General features: G+C 26.0%; 2 protein-coding genes across 3 annotated transcripts; both read left to right on the top strand.

The window, feature by feature from the left end:
* The first annotated feature begins 626 nt into the window (after window positions 1-626).
* Window positions 627-14,679, top strand: LOC145840662 (perilipin-2-like). Of its 2 annotated transcripts, none has more exons than XM_082947985.1 (11): window positions 627-796; window positions 1,267-1,392; window positions 2,322-2,468; window positions 3,317-3,413; window positions 3,906-3,970; window positions 7,096-7,194; window positions 7,328-7,393; window positions 7,459-7,578; window positions 11,659-11,832; window positions 13,450-13,552; window positions 14,034-14,679. In XM_082947985.1, exons 1-11 carry the CDS (start codon window positions 662-664, stop codon window positions 14,105-14,107), a joined length of 1,206 nt encoding a protein of 401 aa, XP_082804111.1. In that variant the 5' UTR covers window positions 627-661; the 3' UTR covers window positions 14,108-14,679. The 2 variants fall into 2 exon arrangements, with proteins under 2 accessions (XP_082804111.1, XP_082804110.1); XM_082947984.1 differs by having other exon boundaries at window positions 7,435-7,578.
* A 5,568-nt stretch (window positions 14,680-20,247) lies between these two features.
* On the top strand, window positions 20,248-21,455 carry LOC145841498 (tubulin alpha chain-like). The gene is made up of 2 exons (XM_082948857.1): window positions 20,248-20,436; window positions 20,520-21,455. Exons 1-2 carry the CDS (start codon window positions 20,248-20,250, stop codon window positions 21,453-21,455), a joined length of 1,125 nt encoding a protein of 374 aa, XP_082804983.1.
* Window positions 21,456-25,536: the final 4,081 nt, after the last annotated feature.

Raw genomic sequence — 25,536 nt, 5'->3', positions numbered from 1 at the left:
TTGTACTTTATATAAGTCCTAGCTATAAGAATGTACAGCAAATCAAATCTCAACACTTCAAGCTCTAAAAATTTTGATCATTCTGATTTATTTATTTTTATTATTTATTTTTTATTTTTTTACAACTATCTTAACTCTTTAAAGTCAAACTTTCTAGTACATTTTTTTTTAATTCAAAAATTTTTCAAAACAGCTAAAAGAATCAAAAAATATATTTTGTAATTAAACATAACTACTTGTATTTATTATTTCATTTTTTTATTTTTACATCAAAATCTTGTTAGTTAGACCTTGTACTATATATTTGTTTTTTTTTTAACTGATAGTTATTTTTAAGAAATGGTACCTTTATTTATAAGAGTTTGAATTGTTGCAATTTGAATTGTTTTTGTTTGAATTTTCCTGTAACTCAGCCATTGTTTTGTTAAGATTAGACTATAATTTTACTTTTTTATATCTGTCATAAAAATGATATAGCATTATTTTGCAGAAATTAAGTTTTAAAACTAAATTAAGAATATTTTTAAGTAAATAAGCCTTACCCTGCAAAATTTTATTTTGTTAAAAAAATAGTTTTAAACTAATTGCTCTGTTTTAAACTTAGCTCTAATTTTTAACAGGTCACACTAACTGTTCGTATGTAGTTATAGAATATTAAAAAATGAATACAAAACTTGACACAAATGTTAGTACTACAACAAAAGAGTCAAAAACTAAATTCTCTGAAACTTCTTGTTCAAGTTCAAATGTCACTGAAGACGAATCGAATTTGGAGTATTTAGCAACATACAATGAAGTCATTTTAGTACTATTTACTATGTATAATAAAACTAAGTATTATAAAAGACTTAGATGTTTAAAAGTTTAGCTTTGTTTTTTACAACTTATCAAAAATAAATTATTGGTACTAAATAACTCTGACATAATTTTCTTAGTTTTTAGCCACTTCTTTTTGAATAAAGGCCATATGAATAAAAGTTGAATGTTTTTCTATTAATTTATAATATTCTGTTCTGATATTATTGTGTTTTTTTTTAAACTTTAACTAGATAAGTACAAAAACCTTCTCTAAGGTAGTAAAACTTTCTTGTAAACATTGCTTAAGTCAATCAATACTTTTGTTACTAGATAAAAACTAACAAGTTAGTATGGCAGTAGAGATAGTATAATATATAAGTTATATTAAAAGATAAATTTACTTTTTGAAAATTATAGAGTTTAAATAGTTAATAAGTAGCAGCTATAATAATTTTTAAAAATTTACAGAGAAGTGCTGAAAATGCATTCATAAGAGTTGCAAATCTTCCTTTGGTGCATTCAACAGTTGAAATTTTGCAGAATTATTATGACGAAATAAAAAACAATTATCCAAGAGTTGCTCCGTGTTTTAAAGTAAGTAGTTGTTTTATGAACATGTTTTTTTAAAGCTTTTTTTGCAAAAATATATATACAAAGTTTAACTTTAATGAAACAAAAACTGTTTTAATTTGTTTTGATAATTATAAAATTGCTAGCTCAGGGCTTATCTAAAAGGGCAATACATTAAAACTTTAAATTGGCAAAAAAGGGGCAATTTTAAATTATAGGCAGTTTAAAGTATTTTCTTAAAAATAATTATAGGTTGTATAGGTACTTATTTTGATTTATACGAAATAATTAAAAGTTTTGTGTTTCATGACAATAAGGTATTGGTTTTTTGTATAATAAAATCTAATTCGTAAGTTAAATTGCAACTTATTCAGGGTTGCCACACAGTCAGGACACTCAGGATATTTTTCAAGTTATGAAAATCTTATGATGACTCAGGGTATTATGAATCAAAAAAAAAAAAAACTCAGGATGACTCAAGCCAGTTTAGTTAAAAAAATCAAAATAGTTTTAGCATTTCTAAAAATTCCAGGCAAGTTTTTTATAGATTTTTAATGAGATTCAGTTCCAATATTTTGTTGTTTTATAACCAATTTTGTTAAAGAACCTAATTTTATTGATTTTGTTAAAATGAAAAATTGTATTTTTAATAGTTTGAAAAAAAATCAGGATGACTCAGGATAGTTTAAGGTCACTTAAGATAGTTTTTAGTCACTCAGTATAGTTCTTTTTGACTCAAAGAGTTGCAACCCTACTTATTGAAAAAGTGTAATACTAACTTTATGTTCAATAGATTTAATTATAGTTGTTAAATTATCATATATGAAATGACATTTAGTTCATTTTAAAGCGTTTTGTTATTTTGATTTAGACTTACAAAATAATAATTTTTTCGATTCTAGTTTTTAGAGCTATTACAAGCATTAGTAAGAATTCTGTTCAAAACTAAATAGGTAGCAGAAGATATTGCACATTTTGCAGTCAAAACATCAAAACCTGTTGTAAGAAGCAAGTATGGTGAATCTCTTAATAACTATGTTAATAATCACTTGGACCATCTGGAAAATAAAATCCCAATATTAAATCAACCAGCTAAAAAAGTAAGTTTAGTATAGGGAATCAAAAATGCTAATGAGTAACTATTTAAGTAAATAAATTAATTTCAGCCTAGATTTTTTTTACTTCTTAACATGGCAAACCTAAAAAATATAAGCCTGCACATGATGCTCTTCATTTAATTTAAATACACTATATAAGTTGATGAGATATATAGCTACAGGTTCCTATTGTTGATCCAAAGTAAAAAGGTGAATCAAAAAAAGCATTTAATTAGAAAAATATCTTTTACTTATGATAATATTATGAAAAATATTATTTCTATTCTATTTTATTTAGTTTACAGTAAGTTCATAACTAATATTTAAATCAATTACTTATATAAAAATTTTTTATTTAAAAAGTATTTACACTTATTTTTTTCCATTTTTTCCTCAACTTTTATTTTTTCATATTTTCAAAACTTATAACTATTGCAAGCTTTAAAAATCTTAAATTAATGTCTTCTGAAAGTTTGAGGTCACTAGCTAAAACATTACATCGAAACAAAATAATATATAGATATTTAATGTTTTTTTTTATTATTTGTAAGAAACATGACAATAAACAAATCACAGTCCATTGGAAACTTTAACAAACTGATTACATCCTGAGAGTTAGCTTAAGTTTTTATACTCTTTAAAAATTGATTTATAGTTTATACTTGAAGATTTCACAAAGTAGCTTAACATTATTTTTGTATGTAAAATGTCACAACCCTTAATAACTTTGTTTACTAAATATTTTTTCTACTGATTTCTATAAATACTATAAATGTTATAAAAAATTTTTGTACATGATTATCAGAAAACTGTTACAATACTAACAGTAGTTTGATTTTACTCATTTTTAGGTGATAGGTAAAGTTTTATGTTACACTGATGACATTGTAGAATACTACTTGCCAAAACATGCACAAGCTGAACAACGTGAAAAAAAGTGTTCCCGAGGTATTACTATTATCAAAGATTGAAGAATAGACACAACTATATTTAAAATTTAGCTTTAAAAAATATTATTTATGTTTTTTAAATCAATAACAATAAATTATACAGTACTTCCTTTATTGTACCAACATATGTTTCTGTGTGTTAACGAATCAACACACTTCAACTAGGTTTTGGAAGGTTACTGTATAATTTGTTTTTATTTTTATTCCAGTGAACTTGTTTCACTAGGATCTTTTGTTAGCAAACGATTGAATCTAAATTTTGAACAGTTATGTTTTTTAAATTTTATTTTATCACATAAAAAAATTATGTGTACAAATATTTTTGTATGTTTTACATGTATTAAATGTTTTTCAACGAAATATATCGTTCATTGTAGAATGTAGTCCTAACTATAAGGCAGTTTTGTTTTTATTTAAAGCATGTAAGACTTATATATTTAGCTAATATATTCATATAACTAAAAATGAAAAACTTTTATTATTTTTAAAGATGAGAACAATGATCAAAGTGAACAAACTGAGCCATGTGAAAAAATAAATGACATATCGGAAAAGGTAATATGAATGTTGTTTAGAACTAAAAATCTGCTTATATTTATTGAGCACCGTGTTGATATTGTTAACCTGGTATTTTTCTCTAAAAAAAAAATTTAATATCAAGTAAATACTGTTGTTTTAGTAATTATTATTTAGTAGTAGCATTATAATAAATACAGTACATTAAAAAAAAGCTTTTTAGATTATTTTGTAAACACCAAATAAGATCTATAAACTTAAATAACTAATATAAAAACTTTGACAGCTCTTGTAATACTTCTAATTTTTTGTTTGTTCACTTTAGCAATATTTATTTCATTATCTAGGACTTTTTTTAAAATTTATCAGTTTTTATTTGTTTAATTTACCAATATGTTAATATTTTTAATTTTAGTGAACTTTCCACTTTTATTTTACTTTAAGATGGTTGAGTTTTAGATATAAATAGTTATGTATTTAGTTTCAAATATGTTTAATGTTAATTATTCATATATTTAAGTTAGTTATTAAGCTTTTAGTTAGAGACACTTTAACTTTTTTAATTAAAAAAAATTAGTTTACTTCTTAAATTATTACTCTAAAAATATAATGTTGGGTTACCTTAATTACATTTAAAATGAAATTTTTTGATATTCCGAGGTGACAATTACTTTTTCTTATTGAATTTATTCTCTAAAAGAAATAAAGTTTTTACTGTTTTAAGTAATTGCACTTAGAAAAGAACAGTTTATTATTGGAGGATGAAGACTTCTATTTTTAAGTCTTATATTTTGAACAATAGTTTTTTTATAGATAAAAACAGTTGAAATATTACCTAACGAACAAAAATTGATATTAAAGTGCTTTTATTAAAACTAAATGTGTTGGTAATAATTAGTTTTTATTTAAATCTGTATTAAACTTATAAAGTAACAAATAACTACCATAATATAACATCACAATTAAACTTGATTTTTATTTTTTCAAATTTTTTTAACTTCATTTAAACAATAAATATATAACGTTCGAACTTAAATTATCTTAATAAATTGAGGATATATATTTTTTTGAAGTTGTACTAAAATATATGTAAGCTATTTTTATTTATGACGGATTTAATGACTTATATAATTTAACCAGTCATTTTATGCAGCAAATTAAAATATATTATAAAAAAGACATATATATTTATTAATATTATTCCAATTTTTATTAGTAGCTTTTAATGTTTTTTTCATTTATCTCTAAAATTTGGAGCCATAATAGTTTGATTTAATAAGTTTCAAATTTTATTAACTTAGTTTTTAGTAAAATAACATTGTGGTTTTAATATTTTTATTTATGAGTTATATATACAGACTGTTTTTTTTTTTTTTCGTTAGGTAATTATTAAAAAATAATATTATAAAATAATTTTTGCAAAGTATTTTCAGTTGTGAGAAATAAAATTAACAAAACTTAACTTAAACTAAAAACATGTTAGTTCTTTATACTAGTTATAGAGCAGCGTTGGAATTTCGTTTGTTATTTTAATGTTTTAATTGTGTGTAATTGCAATTTTACTTGATAAAATGTAAAACAGAAATTAAGCTAAACATCTTTAACTTTTTTTTATAATAGCTTTTAAGTTATCACTAAATTTTTTTATCACTAAACTTTTGTAGACCAATTGTTTTTGGGTTAACCAAGTCAATATTTATTTAAAACTAAAAGTTTTAGTATTAATAAATGAAAACACAATAAATATAGTTTAAGCTAGTTTTTTACTTTTGCTGTTTAGTTGAATTTTAGAACAAATAAAGATGTTTTTTTGAATTAACTCCTATTGAAATTTATTAATTAATTATTAGGCTTTAAATGCTTATACCTTTCAAGTGTGAATGTTAAAGTTAGTTTTAGTACTTTGTCATGTTTAATATGTTATCCTGTCTCTATTCTTTTTACTGTGTTTTGTATATTTAATTTTAACTTATAAAAAATATTTTTTTTAGATTTATTCCCAGATTAAAATCCACAGAATTTTAGCAATTCAAATTTTTAAAACGCATGACATATGGTAATTTAACTGCACAATATGTACAATAGGACTTTTTCTTCTTCAGTTTGATATTTTTTGCCAAGTTACTTACATTTTTCTCTTTTGAAAAATATTAGTAATTTTTGAGATGTAATTAAAAATTAAAGTTTAATAATAATAAAAAAAAAGGAAAATGGTGTAAAAATTTCTAAAAATCAAGTTTAATACAGTTTTTAAGCAATCGTTTTTTAAATATTTTTAATAACCTCTACAAATTGGTAGTTTACTATTTCTATAATAAACTGTATTACTGTTTTTTACAAATAATTTTAGTTTATATTCTTTCATTTTATTATAAAGTTTCATTGAAAATCATATAAGTATATTGCACAAAAGTTTTACGTGATTAAATAAAATAGTCTTGGAAAACATATATTATTTCTACGATTATTTAATTTACAATGTTGTGAGAAAATTAACTTAAACAAACTTCCTCCATAAAATTTTCAAATAACTGATTGTTTCCCAAAAGTTTGTCAGAAGTGTATAGTTATATTAAAAGTAACTTTAACTTTATACTATAAGGCTTCAAAATAAAAGCAAATGTTTTTCAAAGGCTTAGTTTCCTTTCTTTACTATTCAATCAACTCAACATAGTTTGAATATTTTAAAAAAGTTTTTAAAGCGACGATTTTTTTGCATTTAAAACAATAAATCTATAAAATGTTGATTTATGTTACAATACCTAATATTTACTTACTTACAATAAAAATTACTAAGGTTAATAATTTTTCTTAGCTATCTGGTGTAAAATCAGGGTTTCTACACACTCTAGTTATCATTTATCATTTCATTTCGCTAGTTTATAATATTTTCCAAAATTTTAGACTAGTTCTAAGGACTTTAAAATCAACTTATTTGATATAAATTACGTTTTTCTCGTAGTAAGTACACAGACTTGATTAAAATTATTTTTAAAGTTTTTGACTTTTACTTTCTTTTAATTACTTCACAAACTAAGACTAAATCAAGCTAGTTTCATCTAAATCAGAATAGTTTTTTGTCACTTTGGCGGACTTCTTTGCTACAGATAGTGGCAAACCTAATAGAATTTTAATCAAATTACAATAAAGTTTTCTATTTTTAGTTAAAAAAGCGTACATACGAAGAAGCGCTGAGAAAATGGAATCTGATCACGGAAAACACTAAAGGACTATTAAATAAGTTGAAAATTTCTCTTAACTTGGTAAGCTTGAATCTTTTAACTGTATTTTAACTCTATATTTTTGCCTTTTAACAGTTCACTAGTTAAATTTTTTGAAGATGTTAGAACAACTTCTGCATTAAAAATAAGCTTTAAATTTTTATGTACTCGATAGATTCAATGGTCGAAAAAAAGTTCCGCAACTGCTGAGGCGCCTCAAGCTGGCCACGAGAGTTTGAAGGTAGTTTGCAATTTTTGTTTTAACTAACATTTGTCATAAAGTACACGTTTCAAATTGTGTTGCAGACTGATGGAGGTGTGATCGCTTACTGCAGGGGTTTGAGCGAGCAGCTGATGAAAGTGTGCAACTTGTGTACCACGTATGTGCACAAAACCCCAAGTAGGTTCGCCCAATTTTCTCTCAAGGTTAGTTTTCGATTTGTTTTGTGATATGTTATATTTATTGTAATAATGAGTTTTTTTTTCTAAAATAAAATTCCTTGTTCTACTTGAGTATTTATCAGATAAATAAAAAACTTCATAACCAAAAGCTGAGTGCTGTAAAATCTAAATATTAAAAAAAAAACAGTTACATGTTATACTATATATTTGTCAACAGGGTTGCCACAAAACCTAGAAATACCTGGAATTTGACAATTTAAGCTAAAAAATCTAGAGTTTGGAAAATTAAAAAAAAAAAAACTGGAGTTTTAAACAATTTTTATATCTTAAGTAGTGAAATTTCGATACGACACAAAAAATCTATCATATAAATAAAAATTTCTTGTTTTCAACAATTTATTTATTTATCATTAAAAACAGTTTTAAAGTAGCTTTACAGTTTATGTTCAATATTGTTATATTATTTAACACAGTTTTTTACCTTAACCTTAATTTTAAACTAACAATAGATCCAAAAACTAGTACTTTTAAAAACCTGGAGAAAAATTTCCAAAAATCAGTAGCAACCCTGTGTCAAGAAAGATTTGTTTGTAACCAAAAGTTTAGTGTTTTCACTTGTAAATATTTTTTAAACATTTACAAGTGGTAATGGCTTACACTGGTTATAAAACTTATAAGTAAAGTTAGGTTGAAAAATCAACTTTAAATACAGTTTAAATTAGTTTTTATAAAATTCAATTGGTTTTCTATATTGCTTAAACTTGTTTTTTTACATAAAATGTTCTATACTAATAAGTAAAAACTTCTAAACAATTAATATAAGACAAGATTTATATATAATTCGCAAGTCGGTTCAGGACACAGTCAATTATTTTACTAGTGATTTTTTTCCCTGCATCAGTAGTTACATAAATTAAATAAACGATGGTTTAAAAATTTACAGGTTTATTACAACATAGCAGAACCTAGTTTAAAGTTTACTGATGAAGGACTGTTGTCCGAAATTAATTTGAACAAAATGTTGCAATAAACTCGTAGATTTTTAAACCATCGTTTATTTATTTTTTGTAACAATTAATATAAGGAATAATTGATTGGAAATTGTTGACTTTTTTCTTTTTCTTTTAAAGTTTATCATATCTAGTCGACTTCGTTAAAGCAAAGTTGTTACAGATTAAGCAGATTAAAACAAATCGTTATATTTGTTTTGATTATAGTTTGTTTTCTAGAGTTTTAAAATTTTTTCAACATTTACAACCGAATAACTTTTGAATTTAGAACTAATTTGTTAATGTAATACATTAAGCCAATCACATTTACTCCTTTTTGCTGATAGTAAAAAAATAAACCTTATCTTTGAATTGGCACATTTATCGTTGTTGGGAATAAGTTCCACTTGAAAACGAAGTTTTGCCGCAAAACTACTTGAAAATGTAGAGAAGGAGTTATAAAAGCTTACTGTTGGCACTTACAATAAGTTAAAGAATGTTGGTGTTTTTAAGTCGCCAGCTACTTATATTAATTACTAGTATTACTGCGGATAACATTTTTATTTATTTATCTATTAGAACTTTCTTTACGAATAACTAAAGAAAACTTTATAAATACAATTAAAAGCTAAAAAAATTTATATATATAAAAGCATAAGTTTTTAGTTTTTGTAACTAATTTATGTGTATAAAAAGTTGTAGATCAATTTTTTATCAACTACCACTGGGTACACTTATAAATTATTAATGAGATAATGTTTAATGAGATAATGAGATTGTTGATTTCTAATAATTTTTATATACAAGCTAGTTTTTTTACTAAATTATTTTATACATTTTAGTTTTTTACACTATACTTATTCTGTTCGTTCTAGTTATATAACATTTAACTTATCCTTCTTCACCTAACTTCTGTCATGCAAAAGTTGTTAATTGTATGATATAAAAAACCACTTCTTGTTACAGCTGAGTTTAAAAATCTTTAGAAACTGCTCAAGCATCTTTGTCAAGTTGTTTTTATCATGATATTATAGCAACTGCTCAAATTTTATTTAAACTAAATCTAACAATTAGTCAGTAAATTTCTCAAGAGCTCAAGATTGTATTACCGATTCATTATTTTAAACAATTTTCAATAAGCATCTACGCGCTAAACTTTTATAAATAAATTCATTTATAAGGATCTTTGCAAAAATTAAATGTTAAAAAAATTACAGTGCTAGAAATAAATACACTTGGTATTTCTACTGCATTATTTCACACATATCAAACATTTGTTATATTTTATTTTTGTACACACATTTTCATAAGTTAATAGTTCAGGTACTAAAAATATACTTAATTATGTACTACTTATAATAAGTTAACATCTTATTTTAGATTATATTGATAAAAAAGAATTTTATTAAGAAGTTTTAAGATGTTTTACGTGGTAAAAATCTAAAATATTCAAGTTTGTTTTTTAAGTGATACTTTTACAATATTTTTTAGACAAAAATTATCGATTAAAACCTAGTTATTAATTTACACTTATATACGATTGAAATTATTTATTTCACCGACAATACAAGCTACAACTCTTTGTTTGCTACATGATAAATTAAAGGTTTTTTTCAAAAAATTTTTTGGTAAATCCATGTTTGTTTTCAAGAGTTATACATCAGTTTAGATTTTTTAAGGATGATATATGTTTTTTTAGATCTCAAAACAAATTTAATTGTGTACAAATATTAGTCTTACGCTTCAACAGCTAAAACTAAGATGAGCTGACTTTAAATTGGTTTGCTGAAACTTATTTATACTGTGTACACAAGTTCAAAACCACTGTACAAATATTTCTTTATCTTAAGTGTCAATTAACCTTGTTAAAGGGCCAATCAAAAATACCCAAAGAGTAAACAAAATAAAAACGAGGTTGTAAAGTTGTCGCTAATAGGTTATATTTCTTATATAAAAATAGTCTCTGAGTACAACTAGAATAAGGACTGTTTGATTATATTTTTCAATTTAGCGCAAAGGTTTTAAATTTACAAGCTAAATATGTTTATGTTAACAACTTGTATTTTTGAAGACTTTTTAGTTAAGCTGCATGAATATTTTCATTGACAAAGATTTTACTACAAAAATGCTAACCTCAACAGAAGGTCTGTATGATGCATCGGTTATAAACCATTTAGAAGCTGTGCACAGTAAATTACTTGAAAAAATTATAATAAATCATTAATAAAAAATACTGTTTTTTTATGTTTTAAGCGTCTTAATATATAATTAACATGTTAAGTATTGTTAATTTAAGTTTTATGTAGCTTTTTTAATACATATATAAAAAAACAAAGCAAACGTCATTTGAAGAAATTTTAATTAGCCTTACCAAGTTTTCTGTGTACAGCAAAATAAGTTCTATGCACACTGTAAAGACCACTGGTCTAATGTTGTTTTAGATTAACTTTATTCTCTAAAGTTTTTTTAAGTTTAATGTGTTTATTTATTTGTGTCTCTTATTGTTTTTAGATTAGTAAGCCTTATGAAATAATTCAATTACTATCTGTATTTTGCGTTAATAAATTATAGCTATTAAACGCTTTATATTGTTGTTTACGGAAGTAAAGTTCAACGTATTATTTATAAAAACAATTTAATCACGAGCTTTATTGAACAACAAAATATCGCGTTTAACAATCTAGTATTTATTGCATTAAATTTATACACAATTGTTATTATAAATTTCTGTTATGAAAATCCACTGAAAACTGTTTAAGTTTGTAATTTATTTATTTAGTTTCAAAATACTTTTTTTTTAAATATATTTTTTTTAAATAGTCTAATAAAACCAATAGCTTTCAATTTTGTAAAAAAAAAGTTATAGCTTATACCATTTTCAGGTAGAAGAAAATATCAAGTGTAAACAATTTAGTACTTATTTGTTTTAGTTTTATTTTAAATTTTTTTATTATGTATTTTTTTCATGTAAATCTATCGAAAATTATTTTAACATGTATTAGACATATAATAATAAGGTACTAAAGTTTTTTTTGTATGAAATTTTTCAAAAAAAAACAAAAAACCAATTGCTTTTGTTTTATAAAAAACTTTTAATAGTTTAAACGGTTTTCAGGTAGAAGAAACTAGAAAAATGACGATTGAGGTGATCGCCACCTTCACAAATATAGACTCTGTACATCAGTTGACCAATGCTGCTGTTAATAAAACAGTGAAAAATTTGAACATCATCAACAAACTGTTGTTCGAAGTTTTTATCGACATCCTCGAATATATATTTGGATCAGTGGTAAGTACTTTTATTTGCATTGATAATTCATTAAGTTTTGTTAATTATAAAAACTTTATAACTGCTAAAACTCATATCTAAACGACATTCGAACTTAATGCTTAAATTTAAATGATTGTTCTGTTAACATTAATACTATTATAAAAACTATATTAGGACAATAAATACTAATAGAAAAAATTAAGACATATCAAAGTTTTAAGTTAATGATTTTTATGTGTTTGCAATTTTATTCTTATTATGAAGTAACAGTAATATTATGATATTTAAGTTTCTCAAACTGTCTTTCTGGTACTTCAGTCGTTTTTTTTGTCTTAACAGTTACTACGTGTAAAATTTATTATTATACTTTAAAAAATCAACAAGCTTTTATTTTAAACTCATTATTATTGCTTGAATTACTTTCAAATGCGTCGTCAGCAGCAAGTAAAATAATAACTTAAAAAACAGATTTTCTTATGCAGTAAGTTGTTAAATATATTATGACGTAACTATAAAAAATAAGCTTGTGGTTTGAATACTGTTTTTTATATTTAAAGACCTCATATATTACTAAGCATAAACACCTAAAGACGTTAAGGGCATAGGGGGGTCCACCTTGATTTTTACAAGTTGATCTTATTTTATAGAGCTTTATCTGGGCAATCTGACATTTTTAACCGCTTGAAAAAATTCAAAGTATTGTTTGAGATATGAGCAGTCAAAGTCGGTGACCTCAATAGGTTCTAAATGGAAGGCGCAAACTAAAAACGCTTAAAAAGACCATTTAACTAAAAATCTATCTCCTCCTTCATTTTTTAAGCAATCTTCTTCAAATTTTCACAGAAAGTGTATTATTAAATTTGAAAAAGATTGAATGTAGGAATTTTTTTAATTATTTAAAATAGAATATTTATTAAAAAAACAACCTAAAAAAACAACTATAAAAGAAACGTTTCCTGAAAATTTGAGGTCTCTATCTCAAAAAATGAAGGAGAAGATAGGTTTTAGTGATTTTTTAAATTTTCGAGAAAATTGACCCCGAAAAACTTGCGGTCTATACGTTTGTATCGGAAATTTTATTTAAATCTATCTCAAAAGTTTTTCTAATTCTAATTCTGTAAAAACTGGCTAGTAGTTTGTACTTTAAGCTTTCATATAAGTTCCAATGTTATTTTTAGTAAAAAAAAATGTCGGACCCCCCTCATATGCCCTTAAAGTTACTTTTTTTTTTGACTTAAGTTTTTATTTAGTAATTTTGAGGTCTTAAGTTATAAGAAAAAGTTGTTAAACCATTAGCTTCATTTTCTAATTTTTATAGCTACTTCATACTATGTTTAATAACTTACTGCATAAAAAATATGTTTTTTCAGTTATTATTTTACTTGCTTGCTGACGACGCATTTGAAAGTACTTGAAGCAATGATAACGAGTTTAAAATAAAAGTTTTTTGATTTTTCTTTAAGTATAATAAAATATTCATATACTTATATTGGTATTATTACAAACTAATGTATGTAAAGTTTTTTAATTTCTCAACATACTTAGTTTAACATCTGTTTTTAACACTTTTTTTTATAATTTTTACGTACTGAAAAAACTTCATTTGGGAAAAATATGATTTATAATTTATAAAAGTTTCCGGATTTGAACGTCGACATACTCAACATGCAGTACGACGAAATGGAGCAAGTTTTAATGGGAATCCCCCAACCTGAAGAGCCTCCTCGCGTCGTGATTGGTCGGTTTAAAAATTACTTTTAATTTGATTGGTCAATTTTGAAAATTTAAATATAAAATATGTTCTCGGTTAAAATTTAAAGTTTTAAATATAAGGTATGTGATTGGTTTGAAAAAAATTTAAGAAGTTTATAGTTGAATGTTTATTGTTGAAGTTTTAAAGTATCTAAGGCCTACTTTTAGAATTATTAGTATCATATTGTTAGAACATATGCATTCTTTTTACAAAACAGCCTATTTTATATTACAGATGTTAAAATAAATATAACCAGAAGCAAAGTGTTTTTTTTTATTAAATTATTAAATAGGTTACCATTACCTGTGTGTAGTTTAATAAGAAAATACTTACTTTTTTAGTACGCCACTACTATAATTATCAAACTTAATTACTTTTTATTTATCAAAATTCGTTTATATAGCTGTTATATGTTTTTTACAAACTTTTAAACAGAACAACTAACCATTTGCTTTTATATCGACAGATTTTTTCAAGATTTCAGCTGTAAAGCGCGACAAAAGACGTTGCCGACCGAAGCTTTCAAGAAGGGGACTTTGAACATCGGTTTTTAGAAAATCTTCTAATTTTACTTTCACTCTTATCACACCAAGTTCGTCTGCTGGTATTTTCCACAAATGCATGCTTCACCACTCTTGAACTTTTACTCTTCACAATCTTTTCGCGTTCCACATACGAGATCTAGATGGATTACTAATTCGAATCATTTTCGTCACTGCTTACAGCGCCGTACGCCATTTTTGACATTCTTCAAGTTTGATACGTTTCTTCAACCAGTTTTTCTTTTATTCAATCGCTTGAAAGTAGTAATCTTTAATTCGTCGATCATCAGCTGGAAAATCACCAGTTTGCATTTTCCATGGACAGATGTTTTGTTGAAAAATATTCCGTGCTGCTTGGCGTTATCGAGTCACCACTGCTGTTCTGTTTCACTGAATAATTATGTTTGACGCTTTTTAGCCTGGTGATATTTGTGTAAATGATGAACTCAGTGTTTTGTTTGTTGTGTGAAGTTATGAAAAGTTTTCATTCTACGAGCACTGAGACTCGAATTTTAACTTTGTGTCTACTGTATTTCGTTGCTTGCTGTTGTTAATAAAACTACAATGTGTTGAAAATTATGGTGACGTTGTTTATAATTTAAAAAGTTAGTATCAAAAGTTTGTTTCTTTTTTAATTATAAGTACTGAAATTAATTTAAATACTGCTTTTGAAGAGCACTCATAAAATAGAATCAAAACACTTTTTATAAATACTACAGAACGCTTTTATACAAGTAAAAATATTTATACAATAAAACAAACATGATTCACAATTCAGCAAACAATTTAGATTTGTTGTGTTATATATTGATTTATTTTATTGTACAGTAAATGTTCCATAATGTTTTAATATATTAATTATTTAAAGAAAATAAATCTAAGTTGGTTACTAAAAATAAAGTAGGTAAAATGAAATTACGAAAGAAATTTTTATAAGATTATAAATCTTAAATTTTTGCTGGAGTAGATAAACGAAAACATTTAGAAAACAAAGTTAAATTAGAAACAGTCGTATAGGGTCAAACTAGTAGAACAATTATAAGATATTTAATGATTTACCTAAAGTTTTATTTGAACTTAGTTCTATAGAAAGATTACATTTTTTTAAATCTTAGAACTGCCATTATTGATAATTATTTATTGGAAACAAAAGATTATCTTTTTTTGCTTAGAATCTTTATAATCACATAGATTCTTTACATCTATGTAGTCAAAATTTTGAATTCATTTAGTTTTAATTTTTTGTAATTTAACTTCACTAGGTAATTTTTATTAAAAAAAAAGTGTTTTATTAGATTGATGGGGTCTTTTTATTTAGACTAGTTATTTTTGTTTCACTTTATAGCAGTGTAATTTTCATTTTTGTTCACAACTGAGAAGCTGATAAACTTTATACTAATATGTTTTAAAACATAACTAACTATATTATCAAATGATAAAAGTTTTATTTGGAACAAAACTTAAAAATTAATGAAATTGAAGGAGTGAACGCTGTTGAAATAAGCATAAGTAATTATCACTTTAAATAAAATTGCTCTTATCAACGTTTTGTTTTTTTGATAATTACTTATGCTTGTTTTAACAGCGTTCACTCCTTTAGTTTTATTATAATGTTTAAGTATTTGATTGTTTCTTTGTCACAAGCACATTAACTAAACATATTTATTTTCTAGTTAAAGTAGTAGTTACAAATATTAAAGATAATAAAGATAGATATTTTTTAGTTAAAAGAATACATCGTGCTGAGTAAAAAATACGCTAGGTTAAGGAATCGTCTTTTAAAAATGTTTTAGAAATATGTGTTATCAAAGTTATGTTTGCCTGATACTTTACGATTTTTAATTCTTAAGAAACTAGTTAGAAGTTTATTTAAAAGCAGCGTTTTATGTTTTTTTGAAAAGTCATCAGTGCACTCCAGGAAAGGATGAACATCATTAAAGGCTATAGTAACTTGTCTTTCATAAACTTTAAGGATATATATAGCTTCGTCGTCGCTAATACGTTCATTTTTCCCTTCATAGTTCCAAATATTTGCCGCAAACTACTTTTCTGCTTGAGTTAATGCAATAAAAAGATTTTTTTAATAAAATTTAACACTTCCTTTTAGAAAATATATTACGTAGAAACTGTGTTCTAGTTAGTCAACGTTTTTTTAAATACTGCATGAATATTTTAATATTATTAAACTAATTTTGCAAAAAAAACAATTACATCAAAAAAGGAAGTTGTTTTTTTTTTAACTAATTGAAGATGTTTTTTGCTTAAGAACATGTGAGCAATTTCCAAGCTGCAGTTAATAGAGTTTAGAATTCAATTATTACAGATCATGTAAAATATACCTTTTTTCTTCCTCAAAAGAAGTTTGTGACGATATTAGATTAACCGTTGTAGGAATATTTAAGTTTTCAGGACACTTAAAAATATCCTAATTGTTTTTAGTTAATAAATATATTTATTTTACCTGTTTTTTTATGACCTTATCCAAGCAGAGAACAAGTTTTATCCTGTTGTAGATTATAAAAAGTTAGAAAGAGAATTAAAAGCTTTGTATAGTGGAACAGAATTGCGCAAAAGGGGTTTTGTTAAAACACTGTTGTACCTAAAAATAATAATCTATTTTAAAGTTTTAATGAAACAATAAAACTTTCAGCAATTCTCTTAACTGTACTTATGTTCAACTGAAACTGAAAGGACATTATCAACTACGAAGAGAATAGAAAACGTTTTTACGAAATACCATTGGTAAGTGTAGATCAGGGTTTCCCAAAGTAGACTAAATGGCCCACTTGGGGAAAACTCAGAAATCTAGGGGTCATAAGCTGCAAAGGAGGCTATGAGGCCATAGCTTGAAACTTACACTAGATATTCTGAAGTTGATGATGAAAAGTAAAAATATAATAAAAAGTTCTGATGCTTACTTAAGCATTGGGGGGCATAATTTTTTTTATTTCTTTAAAGGGCTATATGAAAAAAAAAATTATGAAATCCTGGTCTAGATTAAACTCCCCAAGTGTTATTTCATTTTTCATTACTTTATTAAAAAAAATTGCAGTGTTTAAAGAGGAAATTATGATTTTATTTGTAAACAAAAGGAAGCGAAGCACGCATTTTCTTTTCAAAGGTAAACAAATGAGAAGTTTAGCTATTGTGTAGAATGAATTCAGCGTATTCTTTGTAACTACTTTTGATATTACATGTTTTAGATAAAAAAATCGTTAGTAGATATTATTACCTGTAATTTGTTTTATTTTCTTACTTATCTCAATAAATATTTAGATGTTTTATGTAAAAAAGTTTCTTTATTAAATATCTATAACTTAGGTATTGTTTTCAAAATTTTTTGGACTAAAACATTTTTTCAATTATAAAAATTGATGTTTACTTCTAATTTTTTGAAAAGAGTAAAACTTGTGCATCCCCTAAAAAATTATGCATTGCCACTGGTATAAACTATCAAGTAAAAGCGAAATAAAATCTTAAAACAACTGATACTTGGCAGAATATAATAAAAAAATCTGTTATTTTTAAGCCTACGCCTTTTCTTAGTCATTGTAACAATAGCTTTTCTAATACAACGAGTTAATTTATTTACACTTTTGTTACTGTTAGAAAATGGTTTATCTTAAAACTAAAAATAGCAGTTTAATCTTATTAAAATAACAAATATGTGTTTTATTTGTATAAAAAGTAAACAGTTATAAGAAGCTTTTCGTTAAAATAGAAAATAAAATGCCGATAATTAGTTTGTTACAAGTATAGCTTAAAATATTTAACTTTAAACTCAAAACAAATGTACAAAGATTTAATTTGAATAATACACGTGTTGCTCTATTTTTTCTATAAAGTAAAGAGCGTTTAGATCATATAATATATTATCTATTTGTAAATTAGTTTTAAGAAATTAGCTCGAATAAAATTTTATGACTTTACGTAAAAGACTAATTAGCTCACATTTTTAATCATTCTTTTTTTTCGGTACAAAAGATTTAAATCAAAAAATAAGTTGACTCTCTTGCATTTTACAATTTCTTTTAAATGTTTATTTGCAATAGTCTTTATCTTAAGTTTTAAATGTCGTAAACATTTAGTGAAACTTGAAGTAACTTATATTTATTACTTACTTTGTTTCTAGAATTTTGTTTCTAAACTGTAGAATTCGGTATAACTTTGTGCATTCTGAAAGCAACTTTTTTTAAATCTATTATTATTTATTTACTATTCTCTTGTCTTTGAATTCAGTAGTGGTTAATATAAGATACTTAATTCAAAGACATAAGAATAGTAAGTAAATTATATTAGATAAAAAAAATTGCTTTCAAAATGCACAAAGGTATACCGAATTCTACATTGTAGAAACAAAATTCTAGCACTTATTCTTATTTTTTTATAACTTAAGGCTATCTAAAATGGTTAAAATATATACCTATTAAATAAATGAAAAAAAAACAGTTCTAAAAACTTAAAAAGCTAAAAAAACTTAGAAAGTATGTTTCTAACTTTATATATAATTTTTTTGTAAAAGAACTAGTCATACTAAAAAAATCTGAAAAGTAAACGCACAGCTGTAGATGTGAAAAAGGGCTTTCTAAAGTGGGTGATATTGTCCAGATGGGCGATTTTAAATACAACGCGATAATAAACAAGTAAACCACCTATATCTAATAAGAAGGCGTTTGTGAAATGAGTATGTAAAAACTGATGTAAAACTTCCAGTTACTCAGTTATAAATTAAGTTAAAGAAACTTAATTAAAAGCTTTTTAGTTAAAGAGGGGAAACAGTAATAATCATTAAATGGGTTTATTAAACTGTTTCAATGATAAAAATAATTAAATTTATCAACTTTATGTCTTTAACCGTATCTTTTTAGTATATAAACACATTTAAGCACAATTTAAATAAGAACTAACAACATAAAGTCAGTTTTTGTTTATAATACTTTTATCAATCAGCTGTTTTTTTAACTTACGAGGTTATGATTAAAACTAATTTAAGTTTTGATATATTTTAGTTGAAGTTGTATTAGTTAACTATGAAAACTACGGTAAGTGTATATGTATTTTTGTTTCTTATTTTTTCATGCAGTAACTTCTTCCAATTCTTCAAACATAAAAATTTAATATTTAATAATGTTTTTACATTACGTAACGAAAAAAATATAGTTAAAATGTGTTTTATATAATAAAACAAAAAGTAGAGCAAAAAACTCAAGCAATACAAATAAAGTTTAGTTTAAAAATAATTCAATAAGTAAGATAAGAAAAAAAAACAATTATAGTCCAAATGTTTTCATGATCATAGTTTTTTTTTTGTTGTATAGGTTTAATTAAGAGCATACGAAAAACATAAGTTTAAATTAGGTTTAAAGCACAAGTAAAACTTTTGATCTTTTAAAATATTTATGCAGAGTTATGGTTTTCATCCAAATTCAGCTGATGTATAACTAATATTGTGTTAACTTAATTATTGAATATTTTTCTTCGATATAAATATTGATAGCTACTTTTTTAGCTAAAACATAACTAATTCTTTTAAGTTTATAAATCTCTATAAAAAACTCAATATTATTTATGCTATAAGGTGTAAATCTACCTAAAGTATGTTTAGTTTCTTTAAAATCATAACATATCTAAACTCTTAGTATCATATAAAGAAACTCAGTAGTTCTTGATGTAATTAATAACGTGATATTTACTTTTTTTTTTATCACAGTTATACAGACAAAATAAACCTGAATATTAAAAATAAATATTACTAAAAGTAAAAAAAAAAATAGACAGATGATTTTACGTTTTTTAAAACTTTAAACTTGTTATCACTACAGCCAGCATAATTTTATAAAACTCCACATAATGTCGGACCGCAAGATTCTTTCACTTCACGTGGGCCAGTGCGGGGTCAGGAGCGGACAGTCTTGCTGGGAGCTGTTCTGCCTCGAGCATGGAATATTCGACGGAGCATCCGAAAGCGAGATCCGCAACAGTTTTTTCGACAAAACTCCCTACGGAAAGTACGTTCCGAACGCGCTTTTAGTCGACACGGATCCTTCCGTCATAGACGAGATCAGAATGGGAGCAACGTTGTTTGATCCCGACCAGCTGATCTGTTCTGGGAAGGAAGCTTCGCTCAAGTCGTAGGCCATGGGGCGCAACTACGACGTGAACTTTCTTGACGTCATAATGAACCAGATTCGATTAAAAGTCGAGCGTTTTGATGGCTTTCAAAGGTTCATTGTAAACCACTCTGCTTCAGGGTGCACCGGATCGGGACTGAGCGCTCGCATCATGGCAGAGTTGAGCGCAGAGTACAAAAGCGCAACAAAAGCACAGGTGCCTGTTTATCCATCTCAAAACTTTCCTCCTCAGGAAATACATCATGAAAACATCCCTTTGCTTATGGGAGTACCTCACAGAAGTACGTTTTTTCCTCCACAAGGACCTCCTGTAAGTACTCCTTTCCCGATCGAAAGAACCCACGGAAACGTCTCAACGTTTCCCTACCCGCGAGCCCGCTTTTTAAAGCCGAACTTTCACATGATATCGATTCGTACAACGCCGTCTTTTCAACGAGCTCCTCTTTGAAGCATTCGGACGTCTCGATAGTTTTTGAAAACGAGGCGCTCCACGAGATTTGCAGCAAGAAGCTCGGAGTTGAGCGGGTGAGTCACAGGAACATGAACGAAGTCGCGGCTCACGCATACTCTTGCGCCACCACCTGCATGAGGTTCGAGGGAGGTGTAAACGCAGACCTGAACGAGTTGAGAGAAAATTTGGTCTACAGCAAACGAATGCAATTTTTGACGGCATCGTACGCACCGTTGTTACCAAAAGAAACTCGCAACAACCAGCTCACGGTGGGCGGCCTGACCGCGGCCTGCTTTGAAAACGACAACCAAACCGTGAAACTCGACGTGTCGGCGGGTAAATACTTGGCCGTTGCTTTGTCTTACAGAGGAGACGTCACGTCTAGGCACCTAAACTCGGCCCTTCGAGAATTCAAAATGCAACAAAAAGTCGTTTTCAGCAGCGCATGCCCAACCGCCATCAAGTCGGCAATCGTGAGCGAGCCGCCGAGACGCCTGGCCGACGGATGCGTGGCGGCGGGACGTAGGTGCGCGGGCGGCGTGAGCAACAACACGGCCGTCAAGCAGCTCTTCCGCCGACACTTGCAGCGGTTCGACGAGATGCTCGGTAGCAGAACGAACTTGCACTACTACGAGCAGCAGGGAGTGGAGGAGGCGGAGTTCAGGGTGGCGAGGGAGGAGGTAGCCGGTCTGATCGAAGAGTACCGGCGTTTGGAAGACGACGCAGGTGAGGAGGAAGAAGGAGAAGGAGAGGAGGATTATTGAAATTTTAGTTGGAGTTTGATTTATTATCTTATTTACATAAGTTTATACAAAGAATTTCATTTACGTTTTACTTTAATAATGCTGTTCTAACGTACTTTGAAAGATTTGTTCGATTTAGAAGATATTTTAAATATGTCTTTCTAGATTTAAAATAACTCAGTACTGAGTTAAGTTTTTTTTTTTTCTTATGCTAAAAAACTTGGTGAAAATTTTTAAATAAACTTGTTAACAAAACTAAAATTTTACGGTCAACTAAACTTTTTTTAAATTTCATAGAAAAGGTTAAAATTTTATATTTAAAAAAAAATCTGTCCAATTGTTTTTTATTTTACTGATAAGAGTTATTTTACAAAAAAAACCTACTAGTTTGTAATGTGTTTAACTTATAGTTTTAAACTTATACTTTTTTCGTTTTGTAAAATTTTTTTATATCTATTTATTCGGGAACCTGACCTAATACTTTACTCCATTTTAATTTATTTCTCATTGATGTGTCTGATCAACAGAACAAAACGGGAATCACAGTCTACCGAGAGCTTGTGGTCTGATGACCGTATTTATATGATTAAAACTTTATGTTAACAAATTGTTTCTCAGTAAATGAAAGTCTTTTGACTCTGATTACTTTCGTCTACGTTTACTGGTCTAACCACTTAACGAGCGTACCAGCTGTCTTGCAAGTGGACTTTTTTTACATTGTACGGCAGTTAGAAAACCTGACCTCACTAATCATACCAGCAAACGGTAGCTTAGTAATATATAAACTTGGTATTTAAAAAATAAGTAATACTTCACCAGAACCATAATTAAAAAATGTGAAGTTAAAAAGATTTAATAATTTTTAACAACGAAAAAAAAAATATTGATAAATATTAAAAGAACAACTTTTTATGTTTATTATGGTTACAAGCCAGAACACAGCCAAATTTTTCACTTAACAGTTAATAACTTGTATAATTAGATGTTGAATGAACTTTATTTAAATTTTTAATTTTGAAGTGCTGCAATCTTTAGTATTTTAATTATTACGGTTTATGTTGCTATTAAAAAAATACCTAACACTAACCACTTTATCACATGTTTACTAAACTGTAAATTACGAATAAAAAAGAGTTGATCATGCCAATTCGATCATCAGACCACAAGTAGGAATACAACTACGATGTATAAACTTAGAAAAAATTGTTAAAACTTTTAAAACAAACACATCGAAAGTCATTTACAAAACGAACGTAATGAAGCATTTATATTAATAAAGTTTACAAAATAAATAATATTAATAGTTTTTAATATTTATTTTTACTTTTAAATCGCTCTAAATTAAACTTTGTCTTATTTACAACCGAAATAGAGTTTTGTCCTTTTTTATAACTTTACATTTGTTTTAAAGGTATATTAAAATAAATAATTTAAATTGATGTTTAGCTGATCTTAAATAAATATACAAAATTCATAAGTTTGGACATACTACTCTTTAAATAACAGTTACTGTAGGATTTTAAGAATCTTGTAACCTGAAAAGAGTATTAAAGAGGTCGAAAGACTGATAATAGTTTAAACTTGTTTAAGATTTAAAAAAAACTTCTTAACAATATAAAACAATTTAGTGTAACTTCTGTCATGTTAATTGAATATTTTCTATTAGAATGCAATTGCAATATTTCAAATACACCAAAACTGTCATCCTAAAAGATAAGGTTTGAAACTTTTGTTTGACACATTTTTGCAAGTCAACCTGATTTATAAATCTTTAATTTAGCTAGCAGTTGGTTTCTACGCATTTTTAAAATCAAATAACTTTTTGAGATGTTAAGGTGAAAAGTGAGAGAGTTAAAGTAAATAAGTTTGTTGCAAAGTATAAGTTTATTGAAGTAAGTAGGTTTATAGAACAACAACGAAATGTAGTTATCTATACTTTAACGAACGACAAAAAAAAGCGCTTAAAATATTTATTCCTAGGACCTGATGTACGAAGGAACCTTTCGATTATCGTGTTGTACACTACTTGGACACAGTTTAAAATCATTGTTCAGGAAAATGGAAAGACTATATCAAAAAAGGGCAATTAAATATAAACTTTATATCATTTTAGAGTAGTCAAAAACAAAACATACAAAATGTTAAATATCTCAAACATTTTTAAAATCAAAAAATGAAATATGCATATTTTATATATCCATTTGGTTTTACTTAGTTTATTAGTTCTGGACAAAACATTAAATTGTATTTGTTAGACGTGGAGTATTACTCAGAGTAAGAGTTTTGCTGTAATGTACCGGTGTTTTCCATAATGTTTGCTGAGTCAGCAAAAAACAAATTTAGTTGTCAAACAATTAATTTTTGATAAAATTCTAATATGTTTGGGTAAAGTGGGTTAGGGATAAGGGTATAAGTTAATATTTTTTTTTCTTTTGCTGATTCAGCAATCATTAGGGGAAACAGCGTTACATTACAATTGGACCCTATTACTCAATAACCAATAGGTTTCTTTATCTGCACACGAGGTCTTTAGAACAAAACTCTTTGAGTGTTTTTTCTGTCGTATAATAAACTATAAGTAAGTTTTAAAATAAAGCTCAACAAATCTTACAACATTTTTTTTGGATAAAAAAAGTAACTATTAATTAATTTTAGTACTAATTAAAATGCGATATTAAAAGACTTATTTTCCTTTATTTTTTTTGTAGTGACTCGTTTTTTTTAATAAAAAAAAAATATTGCTATTTAAACACTGTAGTATAAATTTCAGAATTATAAAAACTCATAACTTACAACTTGTAGTTCTAAATAAAAGCGTCTTTTTTATAAAACTAATTGCTAAAGTGTTCAATCTTGAAGTTTTAATTTTAATAAATTTAAGTTCGTACTTTTTGCTGAAAGTTTAACTCTGTAAAATGTAAATTTTGTGCAGTTTTACACCTAAACTTTAGGATTTTTTTAAATCTATTCTTTATCAAATTTTTATTTATTTTTTATATATGTTTTAATTTAGCTTTGCAATTTTTATACTTTTAACATAAGTTTTATATTATAAACTTGTAAAAGATTTATCAGTAACTATTTAAACTAATTTTTCAAAATTCTTTTACATTCGAGAAACTTAAAACATTAATCTAAGTATAATCATATCATACCTTATAGTTTAGCATTTATACAATGAAAGATAGGTTTAAAATCATTTTTTTAGTAAAAATTAATCAAAGAACATTTTCTGACTTTTGTTGATGGATTTATTACAGTCCTTACTATTAGTACTAAAAGAAATTGTGCATTTTGTTCGATGTTGTTACTAGAGATATTCAACACTATATTTGTAAAGATTTATAATAGTGGTAACTTTAAAAGTAAACTTAAAAATTATCTTAATGATAAAATAGTCTAAATATACTTTTTTAGTCAAATAGCCATGAAATTTAAAGTAATTTGTTAGAGTTGTGAGTAATTATTTTTTAAATTCAAAAAAGTTGTTTATTTTTCTTTAGATGTTTTTATTTATTTTTAATTCACTAAAAGTTAAATATTAATAGGGTAGGTAAAATTAAACATAATGTAACACATTTGTTTTTATCCAGAAAACATCTATCATTGCAAAGGGTAGAGTTTGAGACTGATGTTATTTTACCCATCAGAAAGCATGTATTTAATAAAACTGTAGTGTTCACTGGATTAAATAATACTTGTGTTAAAGAAACAAAGCAAAAGCTATACCTAAGCTACTTAGTTAGAGAGGGCAAAAAGAAAAATGTTAACGTACATGATCATAAAAATAAAATCTTTGGGAGGAGACAGTGTTGTGCCCATGGTAGACTAAGGTTTTCATAGTTAATATTGGCAGTAATTGGTTTAAAAAAGAGTATATGTCATTTTTTCTATTAGAATTAATTTCTTTATATAATTTAAGTAAAAAAACTATATATATATTTATACTGGTCTTGAAGTTAAACTTTATAAAAGTTCTAATTAAAACCTATCAAAGTTGTTTACAAAATATGTGGTGTGAGGCTCAATGACCAAAAGGTCTTTCTCCACCCCAATCAGTTGACAATAGTTTTTCTTTCTTAATTCAAGGTTCATAATGTTA

Source organism: Thalia democratica, chromosome 7 (assembly GCF_965202585.1).
Source record: "Thalia democratica chromosome 7, ktThaDemo2.hap1.1, whole genome shotgun sequence".
Lineage (NCBI taxonomy): Eukaryota > Metazoa > Chordata > Thaliacea > Salpida > Salpidae > Thalia > Thalia democratica.
This window is presented reverse-complemented; position numbering and strand designations above follow the sequence as displayed.

Coding starts and splice junctions, on each gene's coding strand:
- LOC145841498 (XM_082948857.1), top strand. CDS start 20,248: ATGGGGCGCAACTACGACGTGAACTTTCTTGACGTCATAATGAACCAG. Junction 20,437..20,519: donor AAAGCGCAACAAAAGCACAG/GTGCCTGTTTAT, acceptor AGTACCTCACAG/AAGTACGTTTTTTCCTCCAC.
- LOC145840662 (XM_082947984.1), top strand. CDS start 662: ATGAATACAAAACTTGACACAAATGTTAGTACTACAACAAAAGAGTCA. Junction 2,469..3,316: donor TAAATCAACCAGCTAAAAAA/GTAAGTTTAGTA, acceptor ACTCATTTTTAG/GTGATAGGTAAAGTTTTATG. Junction 13,553..14,033: donor GCCTCCTCGCGTCGTGATTG/GTCGGTTTAAAA, acceptor TTATATCGACAG/ATTTTTTCAAGATTTCAGCT.